At 28.9% G+C, this 20,013-nt stretch overlaps 1 protein-coding gene across 1 annotated transcript; it reads left to right on the top strand.

Annotated features, from left to right (window-relative positions):
• Positions 1 to 198: 198 nt before the first annotated feature.
• Positions 199 to 3,004, top strand: LOC123295282 (out at first protein-like). The gene is made up of 4 exons (XM_044876564.1): positions 199 to 394; positions 670 to 783; positions 2,234 to 2,552; positions 2,625 to 3,004. The coding sequence occupies exons 1-4, from the start codon at positions 308 to 310 to the stop codon at positions 2,936 to 2,938; spliced, it is 834 nt and encodes a 277-aa protein (XP_044732499.1). The 5' UTR covers positions 199 to 307; the 3' UTR covers positions 2,939 to 3,004.
• Positions 3,005 to 20,013: the final 17,009 nt, after the last annotated feature.

Genomic DNA, 20,013 nt, shown 5'->3' with positions numbered 1-20,013 from the left:
AAAAATTAATAATTTTTACTATGTACATACTTCGTCTGAAGAATGTCATTTGCAAGAATTTTATCTTTGTTCGATATTTATCTTAAATCTTTAAACTTCTTTCTTTAAATTTAAAAACAGCGCGTATTTCAAAACATGTGCATGTGATTACTAGGCATTGGTGTTTGGAATGCTCGAGTTAATTCTTGTCAAGAATTGACAAGTATGAACAAAATGTGTTAGAAATGGCGTTGTATTATTAAAAGATTTGAATAATTGTGATTTAAAGTACTTTTTATATCAAAAATAATTTTTTAAATGTGTAATAATGAAAAGTATATTATTTTTATCAACGATTTTATACTTTTGTACAATATCCACAAATGGACAACTGATAATCAATGTAAAAAACCAGGTACGTTTCATATACGTTCGACATTTTAAAATGAATTTTTTTAAATTTTATTAATTATAAAGAATTGTTGAAATACAATTAAGCAATTTCTGATATTTGATTTTTTTCTAACATTGAAAATGATAAAATAATAGTTAAACATTATTTTAATAATTAGCTTTGGGGATCACTTTAATATTTATTATCTGCGAACAATGTTTTAAATTTATTCTTTATATCTTTGTCAATTTAATAAAACGTTAACTAAAATGGTAAAATTCATTTCTTTTATTTAGGGAGGTGATGTTATTCAAGAAAGTATTGAAGCCAATGTTACAGAAAATACTGTACTTTTGGAATTTCAAACATCGGATGGGACTTTAATCAATCAATTAATTGATTTTGCAAATGTAAGTATATTTTTTTGGACTGATAAGTGATGATTTTTTTGTTAAATTTTTGCTAGAAATTAGGCAGTTTTCATTGTTTTTTTGTACATACTAAAACTGTTTTGTGTGGGAGTTTTTGATTTATTGCTTAAAATAACATCGTACGCCACCACTTTCTTAGGTTTACCACATCTTAAACCTTAGATTTACCATATCTATTTATATTGTAATTAATTCAGTTATTAGCTCCATTGAGAATCGTTATTGATTTTGAAAGCTTCTTAAATACACGAAACTTTTCGCAACCAATACTAATTCATAAAAGAGGGCACTTAAATGGTCGTTTAATTGAAAATTACAGTAAGATATCGCCAAGCGATTTGCTTATGGCGACAAGCATAGGGTTATAATATAATTTTTTTATGTTGTTTGGATGAAAAATTTTATTTATTTTTTTGGGCTGCTTAATGACCTGTTGCCCTTGTTATTAAAGCCTTTGGTCATTAAAGCCTTTGTATAGATGATTTCCCAACTAAGGCTTGTAAATTACTTGGAAACATTTGCTTATCTTATAAAAACCCCCAACCCTATAAGACGAATATGTTTACTACCGATTTTTATGGCAGTCTTGTAAAATGTCTATCTAGATTTGAACAGAGTAGAGTCTCAGTTACCTGAACATTCAATAGTTCGAGTCTCAAAAATGAAATAATTAATTTTATTAACCTTACGTTTTTCTATACAATTTCAATAATCCAGACATTCCAGTAATTCCGCACCTCCTGGTTTTTAATTTCTATCGGATTAATGAAACTCTACTACTGTATTTATCTTTTCCTTTGAATTTCTATCGAAAGTATACTTGTAAACAAAACAAGTTGATTTTTTATTAAATAATTTATTTTGGAGTTTGAATTGGTTGTCAATTTAAAGATCATATTCCAAAATCTTTGCTAACTTTAGAAATAGAAATTTGATAATTCATTGTATTAAATTCACTAAATATATCGAAAATTGGCGATTCAAAATGGAGCCTTGAATTTTATTATACGTATTAAGTTCTATTTTTGAAATATCATTCTTCTTCTTTGCAGCTCATTAAAATTGGGGATGCCATCACTTAACCACTTTTATCAAATGAACAGAACAACCATAAAAAGAACAAGAAATTAAGCTTAATGGCGAATAAAAATCGAAAAGATGTTATTTTTTGACTACTAACTTTGCCACACGTTTAGAAATATCATCTGAGATTGATCTTATTGGAGAAAGTGAGCGTTCAAATTGTAAGCGCGAATAGTAGAGTCGTGTTTACATAATTTTGTTCGCTTGCTTAAGTGTGTGGCAAAGTCCTTAACGTCCTGGAAGAATAATTCCACTCAGAAATCATTACTTATCAGTTGAAGATACTTATTAGTTGAAGATACGTAGAAACGTCCATTCTTTGATATTTAGCAATTTTGTATTACAGAGTGTACAAATTATAAGAGCCTTGGTATTGGGCGAAGAAGAACGTGGTCAGAGTCAATACCAAGTTATGTGTTTTATAACACATTTTGAAAAAAATGAATTTATTTCTTCAGATGCTATGTCAAAATTACGACAAAAAAATCCCGGGACAATTCGTGTTCCCGAAGATGATCGCGGTGGAAAAAATTACAGTATGGATTATTTTGTAAATATTGCTACAGCATCTGCAATCTCCCGACATATCAGTAGTTTTTGTGCCGAAGCAGTCAATGCTTCTTATACACGAAAACAAGATTTACTTATGTGGGCTAGAAAGCCAGGTAATTCATGGATGAAAACGAAATGATTTATTTTCGTTCAATTTTTTTAAATTTCCAATTAATTATTTTTAGGAACTTCAGAGTTGACTTTAATGTCAGCTGTACGACCATTTCCTGATGACTTTGGAGCACTTAGCGATAATACCTTATCGGTCTCCTCCGTACAATCTTGTAAAAATACATTCCCTATTCTAAAAGTGCCTTGCCAATGTCATTTTGATATTTGTATTGGATGGTATCCATGTGGCTTGAAATATTGTAAAGGAAAAGGAAATGATGCAAAAAATCCAGCATCTACATATAGATGTGGTATTAAAACTTGCCGAAGAAAATTTTTATTTTCTTATTATGTTCCTCAAAAACAATTATGTTTATGGGATGAATAGGGGGAAAGAAGTATTTTTGTATTTTGTAAATTACTTTTTCAAAACACGTACAATTCATATTTTTATACCTTTTTTTTTCGAATAAACAAAAATAGCTATTTTTCATATTTAACCCTAATTCTCCATTGTCCTTTTTCCTTTTTATCCTCATTAATCGTTTTTCTTTTAGATCGTGTGATATTTTCATCGATTTTTTCCAGGATGAAATAGAACAGCTGATGTTTCTCGAATAGCTGAAAAAGTCATATTATCAAAGATAAGGGAGTCACATTTTGCCAAGTTAGCCATTTCAAAACACGTTGGAAGATGGAGAAAATTTCATTATAATTTTACTCGGATTTCCTTCACTAAATAAATTACACTGTGCTGTCTGTATTAAATGTTACACTAATTTTTCTCTATTGTTAACCAATCCATGACCCCCAACATATATGTTTGTGATCTATTCCTAGCTCCGATGGGTCTCGGCAGCGATTTCCTCAATCCCGTGTATTACTATCCTAGTATCTATGTACCGTCGTCCTCATTTGTTTTTTGTTTTTTTGACACGCATTAAAAATTAAAGTTTTTGTTTCATGACTAATACCTAATTTGAAAATTGGTATTTTTATAATTACCTTATTTAATCTTTTACTCACGGTGTACTTCGTTGGGATGTGTTTTATCTGAATTTTGGAAAAATTCAAGACACACACGTTAAAAATTAAAGTTTTTGTTTCATCGCTAATTTGAAAATGGATATTTTCCTACTTGCCTTATTTAACCGTTTACTCAAGGTGTACTTCGTTGGGATGTGGTTTGATCCAAATTTTGGATAAATGCAAGACATGCACATTAAAAATTAAAGTTTCTGTTTCATCACTAGTCGCTAATTTCAAAATTGGTATTTTCCCAATTATCTTATTTAATCTTTTACTCAAGGTGTACTTCGTTGGGATGTTTGTTTTATCTAAATTTTGGATAAATGCAAGACACACACGTTAAAATCTAAAGTTTTTGTTTCATCGCTTATCGTTAATTTGAAAATGGATATTTTCCTAGTTGCCTTATTTAATCTTTTACTCAAAGTGTACTTCGTTGGGATGTGGTTTGATCTAAATTTTGGATAAATGCAAGACACACGTAAAAAATTAAAATTTCTGTTTCATCACTAGTCGCTCTAATTTGAAAATTTGGTATTTTCCCAATTATCTTATTTAGTCTTTTACTCGACACGGTGTACTGCGTTGGGTTGTCTGTTTGATCCAATTTTTGGATAAATGCAAGACATGCACATTAAAGATTAAAGTTTCTGTTTCATCACTAGTCGCTAATTTGAAAATTGGTATTTTCCCAATTACCTTATTTAATCTTTTACTCAAGGTGTACTTCCTTGGGATGTTCGTTTGATCCAATATTTGGATAAATGCAAGACACACACGTTAAAAATTAAAGTTTCTGTTTCATTACTAGTCGTTAATTTGAAAATTGGTATTTCCTAATTACCTTATTTAATCTTTTACTCAAGAAGTACGTCGTTGGGATGTTGGTTTGATCCAAATTTTCTATAAATGCAAGACACACACGTTAAAAATTAAAGTTTCTGTTTCATCACTAGTCGCTAATTTGAAAATTGGTATTTTTATAATTACCTTATTTAATCTTTTTCCTTGGGATGTTCGTTTGATCCAATATTTGGATAAATGCAAGACACACACGTTAAAAATTAAAGTTTCTGTTTCATTACTAGTCGTTAATTTGAAAATTGGTATTTCCTAATTACCTTATTTAATCTTTTACTCAAGAAGTACGTCGTTGGTATGTTCGTTTGATCCAAATTTTGGTTGAATGCAAGACACACACGTTAAAAATTAAAGTTTCTGTTTCATCACTTGTCGCTAATTTGAAAATTGGTATTTCTTAATTACCTTATTTAATCTTTTACTCAAGAAGTACTTCGTTGGGATGTTGGTTTGTTCCAAATTTTGGATAAAAGCAAGACACACGTTAAAAGTTAAGGTTTCTGTTTCATCACTAGTCGCTTATTTGAAAATTGGTATTTTTATAATTACCTTATTTAATCTTTTACTCAAAGTGTACTTCGTTGGGATGTTGGTTAAATCCAAATTTTGGATAAATGCAAGACACACACGTTAAAAATTAAAGTTTCTGTTTTATCACTAGTCGCTAATTTGAAAATTGATATTTTCTTAGTTGCCTTATTTGTTTTGTTCTGTCTTTTACTCCAGGTGTACTTCGTTGGGATGTTTGTCTGATCCAAATTTTGGATAAATGCCCACACACCAGGGGCGTATTTACCGCCGTATCAATGATACGGGGCCCCCGAGCTACAGAGGCCCCTTACATATGCAAGCAAAAATTAGTAAATGTTATCCACAATGTCACTTAAAGGGCCATTAATTAATTACGTAAGCATAGAAAAACTGAAATCGTCTTCAGCTATACATGTTTCAATAAATCAATTTACCGAAAAAAGGCAAGAAAAGTGTATATTTAATTTGAATAGTTTGGCTAGGTCAATTTCTAGGAGGAAGTGATAACTTATAATCAATCAATAAATATTTATTTTAATTTAATGCAAGCAATTTTGTTTCTTTTGTGAGAAATCTTCACCCTTCATTTGGGCTCCCCAAATAATTTTGATACGGGGCCCCTTTAAGGCGAGCTACGTCACTGCCACACACATTAAAAATTAAAGTTTTTGTTTCATCACTAATCGCTTATTTGAAAATTGATATTTTCCTAGTTGCCTTATTTAATCTTTTACTCCAGGTGTACTTCGTTGGGATGTTTGTTTGATCCAAATTCTGTCCAAAAACCAAAACCTTAATGCAAGATGCACGTTAAAAATAAAGTTTCTGTTACATCACCAGTCTGAATGTTTAAAATACATGATGGTTTTAATCAAAATATTTCCATTTTTATGCTGGTTTAGTTATTTGACTATATAATATAACTGATAAAAATATTGAATTAATATTCAAATCGCATAATGGCATTATTTCCAATTTGTCACCGATACCTTACTTTATTTCAGTTATACTTACATATAAAATGTATTGATTTTTAAATAAGAATTTCAATTAAAAATTACGTGAATGAAATGGAGGGCGTTAAAATTTTAGGTCATATTATTTTATCATTATAACATTTTTAATGCTTGATTATATTACTGTTTTGTTTGTGCATATTTGAAGCATACTTCATATTTAATGATTATTTAATGTTATAACAATTCAATTAAAAATATTTTATTATATTTAAATTATTGTTGGTTTTATGTTTGTTGGACAATCAAATTTATTTAGTTTCTTAATTTCGTTTTTGTGTTTAAAAAGACCTTACAAATTTGTGTTTCATTTCTTGTATTCAGTTAATTTTTAAAACTTTTTTTTCTGGAATTGTGGAATACTAGCTCCTTTTTAAAACTTTTATTTCTAGAATTGTGTGATGTAGTGATTTCATTTACAAACAATGTTTTGTTATGCATATTTCTTAAAATTATCATCACAAATGAATTTTGTTTCAAAGATTAAATCAATTTATAAATATACGTATGAGGTAAGAGTCATTTTTAGTCTTTTAGAATATATATAAATTAATTTGCTCCAAATGATCGGGATCTCATATTGATCTTTATTTCTTTGTTACCCTCTTTGTGTACAGTTATTCGTCTATAGGCAGAGATGCTTTCTGGTTACTGACTCTATTAATACAGTTTTTTTAGTAAATTGGTCCGCTGATTCTGAATGTTGCATTTTCAAAAGTCGGAGCATCAATTGTTTATAACAATTTTTTAATTAATAAATGTAATTTTTTCATATTTCTCTCTCTCTGTATTTCTAATTTTTGAAAAATCTTTACAAGTTCATGGCGCGTCTCAAACCCCCATTACATTGGAGGACACCTTAAAAAATATGACTGAATCACTGTGATAAAATAATTGATTACAGCGAACAAATGGCGAAATGATATGTTGAATTATTTAATTCCAATTCCTTATAAGCTTCAACGGACCTTTTAACTACCCTTATTTTTAACTTTTTAAACGTGCATAAAAATAGAATTTTTAGTAACGCTATGTTTTTGAAATTTCTTGATAATTGTTGAGTGAAGTTATGGCCAATTTAATCTAAAGGTGTTTGCATAAATGCAGCAAATAATATAACTAATATGTATAATAACAAATGCAATTATTTCGTATTTGCGGTTTTGAAAATATCGCAAGATAATTGAATTACAAATCAGAATCTCTTTAAATTTCTCAAAAATAAATTATTTCATCAATGTTTGGTTTAATCCTTTCCTCTTGATTAAGCGGATTTGAATATATTTCCAATAATTGACATCTTAGGTTGTCTAACAGGTATATCTTACAAGATCAAACTATACTCATTAGTATTTGAAGAGGATGTATTTGCTAATAAGCCATTCGTTCCGCATAAAGATTTCGTATTTAACTTCTCTTTCGCAGGTATTCGGATTTTTAGTTAATTATTTTTTAATTCAACCAACTAGTTTCGATTCTAAACTGAATTATCTTCTTCAAATGTCTTATTAAAGTTTGTGTAAAAATTAATTGTCTAAATTCAGAACAAATGAAATTTACAAAATAAAAAAACCCTTGAAACTTGAAACGTATGTAAGAACACTCTCCATTAAATTACCTTTTTCCTCAGAACCTAAACCAAAAAACCGATTTTGAGGATCATCGCCTTAATTTTTAGTTGTTCTGGGTACGGAACCCTAAACTCGCGCTTGAAAGATAGCTAAAACACTTCCCATTAAGCTACCTTTCGAACGAAACAAAAAAAATCCAAATTGGTTCATCCGCTTATGCACTACGATGCCACAGACAGGCAGACAGACATACATAGGGGTCAAACTTATAAGACTCCTTTTTTTGGTTCGGAGGTTAAAAAAAATTATTTTAAAATTAAATAAAATTATGTTCCTATTTTTTAACAAAATAATTTTTTTTTTTCATTTTCCTTGGTTGCTAATTTTTTTTAAATACAACTTTAATTTGGAATAAAATCTCTTTTGGGACTAAAATCTCAATTTTTTAAAATTATTTTGATATTCATAATCAATTTCTGTGTTTAAAAAAAGTTGCTATACTCGTCTGGAGAATTATCGTCGTTCGAATAATATGTAAAAATATTTGGTAACATTATACTGAAATTACTTAACGTTTCCGTGTATGGCCCAACCCTAAAAATAAAAAACAATTCGCATGTGTGTTTTCTTTCACTCACATGTGTGTGCATTAAACATAAATATTTTAAAGTGTACAATATTATATACACTTTTTTTAATCAATTTAATGTTTTGTTTCTTCCTCTATATAAACACACAAAAGCCGAAGCTGAATAAGCTAACGCCTAGAAACGGTGGTTTTGAGAAATAATATCCTGTAAGTGCAATTAGAAAAATATTTTTCTTCAAATTCTTTGTAGACATTATTATCTTTCGATTAATTTTTTGGTAGAATTCGGCTTGAAGCTGCTTGATGGTACAAATGGTATAGGTTTTTTTCGCCCTCTGTAGAATTTTCGCTTGGATCATTAATTTCATCAAAAAGTTGGTTAATCAAAAAGAGGGCGTTTCTTTCTGAAAGGTTTGATTGGTCATAGTAATCTGACACTTATTAAAGATATCTTAAATCGAAATTTGTACTCAATTTGTAAGAATTTCTAAGTGTGAATAATAAAACTACTAATGTTTGCTATTATTTGTCCTTTTCCGTTTACCACTTCCGAAACTAATAAGTATTTCTTATAATTATTTTAATTTTTCTATATATTTGTTTCATAATTGATTTACAGAAATTCTGCTTATCAAATAATTACAATCTTAAAAAATAATCAACATAAAACTCATAATAATAAAGCACTACATTTTAAGTTAGAAGCAATAAACTAACTTAATCTACTTCATATTGATACTTATTGATCCCTAAGCGCAACCTAAAGTCGTTGTTTTCTTATTTCCGTTATATATTTGAGATACGTTACAACAACCGCTAAAGCGATTTCACTGTGCGTGTTTAGCATAGCAATGGCATCCTTTAACCCCAGTTTATTGACCTCCTCTCGTTCTCTGCCTTCAGTACCCTGGCAATCCTCTAGCAAATGCTTCACGCTTTCACCACTCCCACACAGCACATACACCTTTTCTCTATTTACTCTTGAACTTTCCCAAAACGATACATTCTGAAATTCACAATTATACGTCGTTCCTCTTTATTTGCTCCATGTAAGTATTTTGCCCCATCTACATAGTGATTTAGCTGGCAATACATCACCAAGCTATTTTTTCTTTTATTTCTTTGTTGGATTTAATTATTATTGAGGCTTCTTTCATTACATTGCGAATTTTAGATTTACTGAACACATATTCCTCATCACCTACTCTTAATTCATTCAACTTATTCATCCGATCCACTCTTTCTTTCAAACACGTTATTTGCAGATTCTTTCGGTTCTGGCGTATTCGGTTGAAAAAACGGAACGCTCTCTGAAAGATCAAATAATTTGAATCAAATCAATTTGATTCATCAGCAATGTTAAATATGTAACCAAACATTTGTCAAAATTATAGCTAAGAGATATCCAACTATAGTTTCTATAAAAAATAGATTTAAGGTTAATCGTCCAGTTTTTGATCTAGGAGTCTGAATTTGATGAAATTGTTTGATAGGATTTCAATAAAATCAATAGACACATCGAGCGCTGATGTTATTTCATTACGCTACTTAATTCGATGGACCTGTGGGAATATACTTGTATATAGAAGTTTAAATGTGTATTGCATTTTCATATCTAATAAAATTAAGGTGTATCTATTTTATTAGAAATCGATTTTATAATATTGTACATAAATACATACAAGTTTTTATGGGTACAATTTTCTATTCAATTTAATTCATAAATGATTGATATACATATATTTCAATTATTGTACACAAAGTGAGTCTTTCTCTATTGATGGGTTTATCTTTATACTATGTGATTTATCCATAGTAAATACTAAACTTTACTATATGTCATGGTTACGGTGTGACTATTCGCTTCGTGCATGAGTTCAGTTACCATAGTAACGGCACATTACTTTATTGGCATTATTGTATGGATGGACATATAAATCTATGGATTGTATATATGTTTTACATTGAAAATATGACACTAACAAATTTATCTATAGCAAATACTCAACTTTACTATTTGTCATGGTTACGATGTTACGATTATTTGATTCGTGCATGAGTTTAGTTACCAGTAACGGCACATTACTTTATTAGCATTATTGTATCGATGGACATATAAATCTATGGATTGTATAGTTGTTTTACATTGAAATATATGTTTTACTAAAAAATTTAAATAAGAATAGGTATGAATACAAAAAATATTATTTATGCAATTTCGTCTCTTATTTTCATTAATGAAACAAGTTGAATTAATTATTATTTTCAAAAATTTTAATTTGACATTTACTATACCATTTACATGTAAACAATTGAAAATTAGTCATAACAGCGCTCTTTAACGCCAAAATTATCCATTGGAAGACGGCCCTCGGTTTGATTGTCTCTACAATGACTACGCACTTAACAATTATTGTAAAACTAACAATTTACATAATAAGAAAATTATTTAAACACTCTTTAAATACTGGAATTAATGGAATGAAAACGAGAATGTTTGTCTTTAAAAATGATTTTTTTTGTTTTTAAACTTAGATCTTATAGTTCATATCTTGGGGGTTTATTACAAGGAAAAAAACTAACGTATCGTTTATTCTAATTTGCTTCTATTCAATTTTTAAATTTTAATATGAAGTGATATATTGTGATATTGGATGAAGGTAATTCATTCTATGAAGATCTATAGAAACCTTTTGTTTCTATGATAATACAATAGTAAATCGTAAAATACTAACATAAAGTTGAAATAGGTGAATTCTTCGATTGTCACCACTTTAGAATTTACGATTTGGGTTCCAAAAGTAAATATTTGTTTTTATTTTATTCTTCTAATTCTTGGTATTTATTACAGCGGATGTTTGAGGAAGTTTTTTTTTTCATTTTCATGCAATGATGACTCTGATATTAACTTTTATTAAGTATTACAATATTGTTCTTGGAGCCTTGCAGTTATTCTTAAAAGAATTCTAAAGGAAAAATTCAAGAGTCTGATGGTTCAGAGAATAATTGAAATCAACTGAAAGAAATTACATGACCAAAAAACTTTCAACGTAATATTTTGATATATTCATTGCTTAATCCATCGTGGGAAAATAATTATCGGCATTTTTAATTAAAAGAAAATCGAATTAGAACTTCACAAACATTCACTATTCACAAAAACACCCGGTACGAATACTGATTTGTTTTCGAGGAAAAAAAAATTATAAAAGTTTATCAGCTGATGGCCAAGCCAAGCTAGGGAAAACAATTGTTTTTGACTAAAAGAAAACCAATTTTGCAAATACGTTTCGTAACATTTCAGTAGATAATTTTTATTATTTATTGCATTTGTGCTATTGTATATTTGTCTATTTTCGTTAATGGAAATTGTATATTTGCCCATTTTGGTTAATGAAAAAGTTTTACCGACTCAAGTATTAGAGGAAAAATGATGTAAATTCAAAAAGTGCGTTATTTAAATGAAAGTTATTATCATAACACTTTTTCATATACATTTATATGAGTAATAAGTAGGAACGTGACAGTATTAGAGAATTCAAATTCATAATTTGTTGAGAAACCAAAGAAAATCGCATGCAAAAGAAGTTTTGGAATTGCATGGTACCAGATGGTCTAACTAAATAATAAGTTTTCGAGAAATGCGAAGACAGTGAATAATTTCAAGATCAATATTGTTTAAAATTTTACTTGAATTTTTGCACGTTCTTTTTCAATTAATCATTTCTCCAAACAACTAAAAGACATTTCTTTTGTGTGCCCAGCTCTGTTTTATGTAGTACCTAACATATACACTCTTTTAAAGTATATTTATGTAAATATTGAGAACATAATGTAAACTAATTAATAGTGTTTCATGTTTAAAACAATAATTCCCATTGATACAGTAAAAAAAAAATGAAATACATAACATATCCACACCTTTATTACAATAATAATGAACAGCAGCAGTTTTAACTTTATACTCCATGTCTATGTTATTAGAGTTTGTTGTGTATACTAACTATACCACGAACAAAAACTGTCAGCCGAGTCGGCGACTCTTATTATGCTACCACCAAACATTCTACCATATCATTCAAAAATTGGTTTGATTGCTTTGGTGTATGCAGAGTAAAGTTAATTATTTTGCTAAAATAATCACTAGTCTCCTAGCGGGGACGATAATATATCAGAAAAAGGACACAGTTGACAAAGTTTTCCAATAAACAAAGGGGTTACAGTAATGGCTATTTTTAACTCGTGTAGAATATGTACTGTCTTCTCGTACTGTTTTTCATGCCATGACAAATAGTAAGTTAACCATTACGCAAGTCAAATTTCACATTAAAATCGCAAAACGCGATGGAAAGCTGTTTTTTGGTATGTTACTTGAATCCCCTAGGGGAGTGTATTATTACGTTTACCAAGCAATAAAAAGTTGTGCTACCTGCGTAATCCGTGAAAAACTGTAAAATTTTCGGACTTGTTTCAGTTTATGCAGTTCAATTCAAAAACTTTGGGCTTTTGACATTAGTTGCTATTATCATTTTGAAAGTATATTAAATTGGAAACAAGTGAAGGCAACCCACGGCACCGTATGTTTAATAGTTTTTGAGATATGATGCTTGAAAAATTTACATGGTTTTCAGAAATGTTAAAATTTTGAGTTTTGCTTATGTTAAACCCTTAGAGATAGGACAAAAGTTTTAGTACAAAAAATTGTCCTTATAAGAAAATAAACAACTCTTGTTTGAAACAAATTTTCGAAAAAAACATCATTGTTTTCTCGTGAGGGGGCAAGTTAGAGCAAAACTTTGGCATCCATTTTCTCCAAAAATATAAAACATAACATAACATATTTTGATTAGTAAAATTTTCTCATTTTCATTTTCGCTGATGTCGAAGTCTGGCTGATACTCCTATAGAACTTTTGGCTTAAGATATTTTAAAGGCCGTAGATGGTTAGAATTTTCGTAAGGTTTTTTTATGACTTTTGTGCTAAGGTTAAATTTTTCGGCTTTATAAGCATTTTGTAAATTTAGTTTTTATAGTACTTAAATTTAATTCAATCCTAATACTTTTTGGATGACCGGGATGCGTTTTTTAGGCAGAAAATATGGCAGAAATGTATTTCCTTTTCATGGTCAAAGCTTGTAAGAAAGACGATGCTAAAAGTCTCAAAGAGCGAATAATTATTGGTATTTATAAGCAATTAAAATTTGCTGTTAATAATAAGTATTAATATTTATTTTACATGGTTAGTATATAATGTTGAAACTCAGTCGCTACTGGAATCTCCGGTCAGAATTGAGGTCTCATTTAAATAAAATAAGCGTGACGATTGCTGGGCTTAAGGCCATTTGCAATTACTCCAGCGTCTTTTAATAAACTTCTTAATTGGATCCATCATTATATACTCATTTTTACATATCTCGTAATATAATTTTTGGTGGAAGTGTCGGAATTGTTTGGAATGTTTAATGCACTTACTTGCGCTTCCACCAAAATAAAGATTTAAGATATAGGATGATTTTTTTAAAAAACCTTTCAGCATTATATTTCAAAAACAAATTGGAAAATCATAAAACGCGCTTATTTTAATATATTCGAGAACGTTTTCATGACAAAACAGGTGTCAATTTAGTTTTTTTGTTTGAAAAATTTGTTGGGTGTCATCCCTGTAAAAACGTGAAAAACAAAAGATCCAAAAACAAATCATACCGAGTGTTCGACTGCTTGTGTATAGATGGACCACTAACAAAATAATATTGTAGTAACATTACTAAACAGGTAGTGACATCTCATATATTTTTTTGATACTAGTACTATGTTAACCAAATGACTTTACTGAATAGTCGCCCAGGTATTAGAAAATAATTTTTGTAACACTTGGTATATATTATTTCGTTCATCATAGGTAGTATATATTTTTATTAATATAATAATATAGTAGGTACATTCTCATTGTTTGCTGATGGAAATATCAAACACACAAACCACGTGTGTTTGCAATCATCAGTCGTATACTTGTTATATTCATTTTAACACAAGCTACACAAGATCAGATCTTTGAACAAAACTCTTTTATTTTATTTTATTTTTTTTTCTTGAATTGTAACAAAGTGACCAATAAAAAGTTTGAATTGAATTTGAATGTATGTTGGTGTTATGTAATATTTCAATTGTGATTAAAAGTAATATTGAAATTTAGAGTTTTACATATTTTATTGTGAGGCAGGTTCCAAAGTTTGAAGGTTTTTTTTTTTTTGGAATAATGTGTGATTGTTGTAAATTTTCTTAGTGTTGAAAGTTCGAAGTTCGTTTTAACTGTTTGTGTGTATTAGTGTTTTTTTTTTGTTTTGTTTAAATAAATGTGATTTTCAAATTTCCAATACAATTTTCCCTGGATATAAAATTTCGCTCCGATATAATAAATTTGATTAGTCATATTTTTGTTATAATAAATTATTAGTCATATGATTTTTGGTGGGCTAAATGTGGTAGCTTATTTTGGATAGGTTTAAGTAGGCGATTATTACATATTTTTTAGATTTTTTTGAAGGAGGAAATATGGCGCCAATTCCCTTGCCATGATTAATCGTTTAAATATAAAATAATTATTTAAATATAAAATAATTCATCTAATTGATTTCTAGCGAATTCGTAATTGAATTTATTTTATACGAATTTCGAATGCTATGTAGTCATATCATTAGTATGAATTAGCATATCGTAATTATTATCCCGAAGGATTTTACCTTAATTATCTTTGGTAATTTAATTTTCTATACCTATTTTTTGCCAACAGTTGGTTGATGCTAGACACAATAATCCATTTATTCATTTGTGAACATACATAGCTCGACAGCGAAAAGTATGTATACATTTCTTATATAGGTTCGATATAGAACTTTTTGCTCTGAATGTTAGTTCGTTGAGACAATTGTTTTTCGAATATGTTGTTTTGGTCATTTTAACTTAACAGAAACATTTGATAAATTTGGTATCTTTCGACAGTAGGTTTCTTTGTCCAAGAATGTTTTATGAGTTGAAATCATCTTCGATATGTTACCAATGATTTGTACGAAATTTTTTCGTCAACAATTTTATGGGTCTTAAACTAGATGCCAAAACCTTCCTTTTAAACCTTTTTTTTAGTTGCTTTTAATAAATTCACGTAAAAACATTACTTTGAGCGGACCATTTGATTGTAGAAGTGTATTTCGTTTTTGCATAAAAAGTTTTTTTTTTTCGTTCATATATTTTCTGTTATTTTCGGTTTCCGTTAGTTAAAGATTCTTTATAAAGATAAGATTATTGTCTAATAACGCCTAATTTTAGAATAAATTGTAATCAAAATAAAATTCGTAATTGCAAAAATTCATTTATTTTTTTTGGGAAATAAACAATAAAACGATTCATAGAATTCAGTATAAAAAAAAATTATGATAGAAATTTATTTAATTAATATTTTAAATACTTGCAATATTTTTTAACTGAATGTTATTAGAATGAAATGGAGCATACGAATAATAATTGTAGTTAAGAAAAAAAAAAAAAAAAACTCATAAAAAAATTTTAATAATAAAATAATAATTAATATCCATGAATGATTTTTTTAGCAAACTCTTTTTAAAGTTAATATAATATTATGTATTATTTTATTCATATATGATGGTTCCGTTCCCAATTCTCGGGAAAATGGCTGAAGATACCAATATTTTTGATTCAACGTTTTTTTTAAATGGAAAAAAATTTCCGACAATTTTTGTTTGAAACTATTTTTCATAAAGTTGATGGTTTCCAAGATATCGGCCAAAAATAGTTTTTTATGTATACATAGCGTTAATGGACGCAACCTTAGCACTTTTGAGATTGCGCGCTAGAAGGGAACTAGATGCCAAATTTTTAGTTTCTTTTTTTTTTATCTTTGAATAAATTCATAAAATCGCCAGGTGATAAACCTATCACCTACGCGATAGTTTTGCCGTTTGATTGTCTTTGCTTGCTGATAATTTTGCCAATCCACCTATCTTAATATACCCCTTTGTTCGCCCTTTATCCAGGAATTCAACTGAGATGCACTTTGCTAGCTCCATTTATGACAGAGACATTCCCAGCAAGCTATTTTTGTTGGTAAAGATGTTATTGCGGCTTTGATGATATTTCGGTTGATTTATTAATTGTAAGTTTGTATATTCTCAGGAAATAGTTTGCAGGCTGTGCAACATTTTCAGGATTTTGTTTCAAAAAATAATTTCATATACGATCTTTTAAAGCGCGTTTTTTGGGCTGGATGTAGTAAATCAATCGCATTCTCGATAACTTAAGCGGCTGATTGATTATCTTATCTTTGTTTGTTGATACCGGTTCACATCGCTGTGTCAAAGAATTCAACCGAGATTCAATTTTCCTTCTATGATCTATGGTAGTAATATTATCGAAAACTCAAATCTGCCTTTAAACAGGTCCCGTTAGCTTTGATGCCCCGAGGATTATTGTTGGTTGTCACGTTTTCGTCATTCTCATGTATTAACGCTACTTTTCATATTCAACGACGATTTTAGCTTGCAGGACCCTGCAAGCATTCTCTAGTTAAAATCTACCTCCCTTCCTTCATCTACACTCTCGCAGAGTATCCTCGCTGGTTTCGCGAAAGTTAGCCGAAGTGGTGCACTCACTACCACACTCTCGTCTTATTTCGCACGTATCTCATTTATACGGCTGACATCGAAGTGGCAGCACCTGTTTTTTTTGAACTGTATACAAGACACAATAGATACTGAACTACATAAGTAGTCAGGAGAATGTGGAGATGATATTTGCTTAATCTCGCTTGGAGGTTTTTTTTTGCCTTTGACTCGGATATAAAAAACCGCTTTTTTAGAGAAGTCGGACAAAACGAGGCATGGCTTCTATGTTTGCGTTACTCTCCCGACTTCTTGTAATTTCGAGAGAGAGTGTTGGGGAGGTGTAACTCAAATATCAGATAATTTAAATAAAACGGAAGCTCTTGTTGAAAAACCCGTTATATACTGTTTTTTCTAACTCTGAACCCAAGAAAGCTAGTTCGATGCACACTTAATTAAAGTTGAATTAAGTCTGTTATATGATTATATGTACATAATTAATGTAATGGATGAGCAGTATATAGGAAGATATTGTTTTCTTTTCGATGTAGAAAATATAAATATAAAATATTGTATTGTTTGTTCCTTTTGGAAGAATTTCGGTCATTTAGTTTCTCTTTTTAATTGATAATGTACGAAGTGGAAGAATAATTAAGTGATTTGATTTTTTTTAATGAATTTAACATCATAAAAATTAAAATACAATGCTATGTAATTTTTGTAGATAAATCATTGTTGTCTTCTATTCATACATTATTTTGGTGAAAATTTGATGAAATTTTATTGTGTATCTTAACAGTGTTCGATCATGCAACCTTGATCTTTGACCTTCGTTCTTTCAATCTAAAACAATTTCATGTTTTAAAATAGTATTTTGAATTGATTAATGACAAAAGGAATTATTATTTTTTGGTTAAATAAATCTAAAGAAATTATATTTTTGCCATTAGACATTGAACCAATGATATTACAAATGATTACTTATGTTATTTCGGTCAAATTATCACAGTTAAGGAAGACATCCAACAATACACCGTATAATTCAAAGGCATATGCGAAATTAACAACTTTTAATCGCCAATTTTAATGGATAAAAATTTACGTAAGGAATTCCCCCCGGAAAATTGGAAAACTGCAAAAATTTCCATTTACAGTTCTATACATGCTAAAAAGAAGGGATTTTTTTATGCGGTTGAGCTATAAATTTAATATGTTTACTGCAAGTATCTCAGTTTCTATTTCAAATACGTCCAAAGTGACTAGTAATGATTTTATATAAAATTTTGATACTTACATTTTTAAGTTTTTTTCCATATCTTCATATGTTTTCGAGACATTTTAAAAAAAGGGATTTTGGGGGTAGTTTTTAATGGTTTTCTACCCTCTAAATGAAATTCAATTCAATTTTTTAACGATACGTATACTTCAAATTTATGTTAAAAGGAATTTATATTCAAAAATTCAGGCTTCCGTTTTGATGGTAGTTTAAATCTTCATTTTATTGGATTAATATACATTACTCTCTCGTTGGAAATGTTTGTTTCTTCAATATTTTTTGTCAGATTATGTCCTTGGCATTCAAGACAAATATGAATTCGACAAAAAAAAAAGTGAGTGTTAATGTATAACCAAGCGACTGGTTGATATTAGAACTAAATTGTTAATTGAATAAAGTAAATATTTAGATTGCAGATTAGTTCATGTTATAAAATATTAGCGTTTCATTTGCTTTAGTGGTTTTAATAATCATAATTTTATTTTTTCATATGAGTTTGCTAATTATTACAATTGTCTATTGTGATATTTGAATCTAGTATGGCACATATTACTTTATACCATTTGTGTGGTATAAAGTAATATGTGCCTCCATATTCATATCGCTATTGAGTTTTTACTGAGTCTTTATGTTTAAAGGTCCTCTGATATCATTTTAAGCTTTCTTTTTTGAATAATGCTCCATTGATCTCAAGACCAAAAAAACTGCAAAACTTTGAAATTTCATTCGTAAAATATCATTAGCAATGAAGATTTTTCGGTTTTATCAAGCTTTCAAGAAAGTAGCAAATTTGATTCTTATCTACATACAAGGAAAGTCATCTTTGATTCGCCAGTATTTAAATTTGTCGATGACTTTTGAATCGAATGATTGTAATTCCGCCTTGATTTAAATATTTAATTGAATTCCCTATCAGTAAGAGTTTTTTTGATACATGTTTATTTTGCGAGATATGTTCCGGATACGGAATTCTAAACTTACACTTGAAGCATAGCTAAGAACACTCCCCATCAAATTACCTTTCAAACAAAACAAAAAAATCCAAATGGGTTAATTCGTTTAGGTGCTACGATGTCAAGAATCAGATGCTAGACAGACACATAGATAGACAGACACACATAGCGGTCAAACTTGTAACACCCCTTTTTTTGGTCCGGGGGTTAAAAATAAGTCAGGATAGAGTTTATGTTCAAAATTAAAAGTTTAACACCCTGAAACTCGAAATTTAGTACCGTATGGTGGATTTTGCTGCTTAGAAAGGACATTATCTTGTATTTTAAGAAATTAATAAATCAAGAAAACGCATTAATGGTTTTGTTGTTACAGATGCAATGCATTTTTGTCTTCGTTTTATGCTCAATCGAATTTTTTTAATTTGGTGATCAATTTGATGATTTCGAATAAAAGTAGGGAAATAGGATAAAACTTATCTTGCTCAGACAATGGAAGAGCAAGAAAAATTAGGAGAACTATATTATCTACTATAATCTGGAGTAATACTCAGAAGTTATGTGGCGTTCACAGTAAATTTATTAAAAAAATATATTTTATTTCAAATTCTAATTAAATTATAATAATTGAAAAATGTAGGTTAAATTTAATAACTTATTAACAATTATTATAGAATATCGTATTATAATTATCTAGGGTTTTAATTTTTATTATGTTATAATTTTTAAAATTATTATATGAGTGTTTCCTCCATTTTTTTTTTGCTTACTTTGATTGTACATAATTATTTAATTATTAATTGCAATTACCTTTTTTTGCTTATAACCGTCATTTGAGAAGAGAGCATACCATTATAGGTACTTTATCATTAGTGGTTGTAACTACTTATTAGCTATAAACCTATATTTTTAATTTTATGACATAAATCTTGGATAAAAATATAACTAGATGCTTATTTTCGTCTACGATCGACAACATTTTGAGTAGTTCTCATGAAAATCACCCGCTGAAAATCTTATGGAGCCTT

The sequence above is a fragment of the Chrysoperla carnea genome, chromosome 3, assembly GCF_905475395.1.
Source record: "Chrysoperla carnea chromosome 3, inChrCarn1.1, whole genome shotgun sequence".
NCBI classification, from domain to species: domain Eukaryota; kingdom Metazoa; phylum Arthropoda; class Insecta; order Neuroptera; family Chrysopidae; genus Chrysoperla; species Chrysoperla carnea.
Note: the sequence above shows the minus strand (reverse complement) of the source record. Positions and strands in the feature narration are given on the sequence as shown.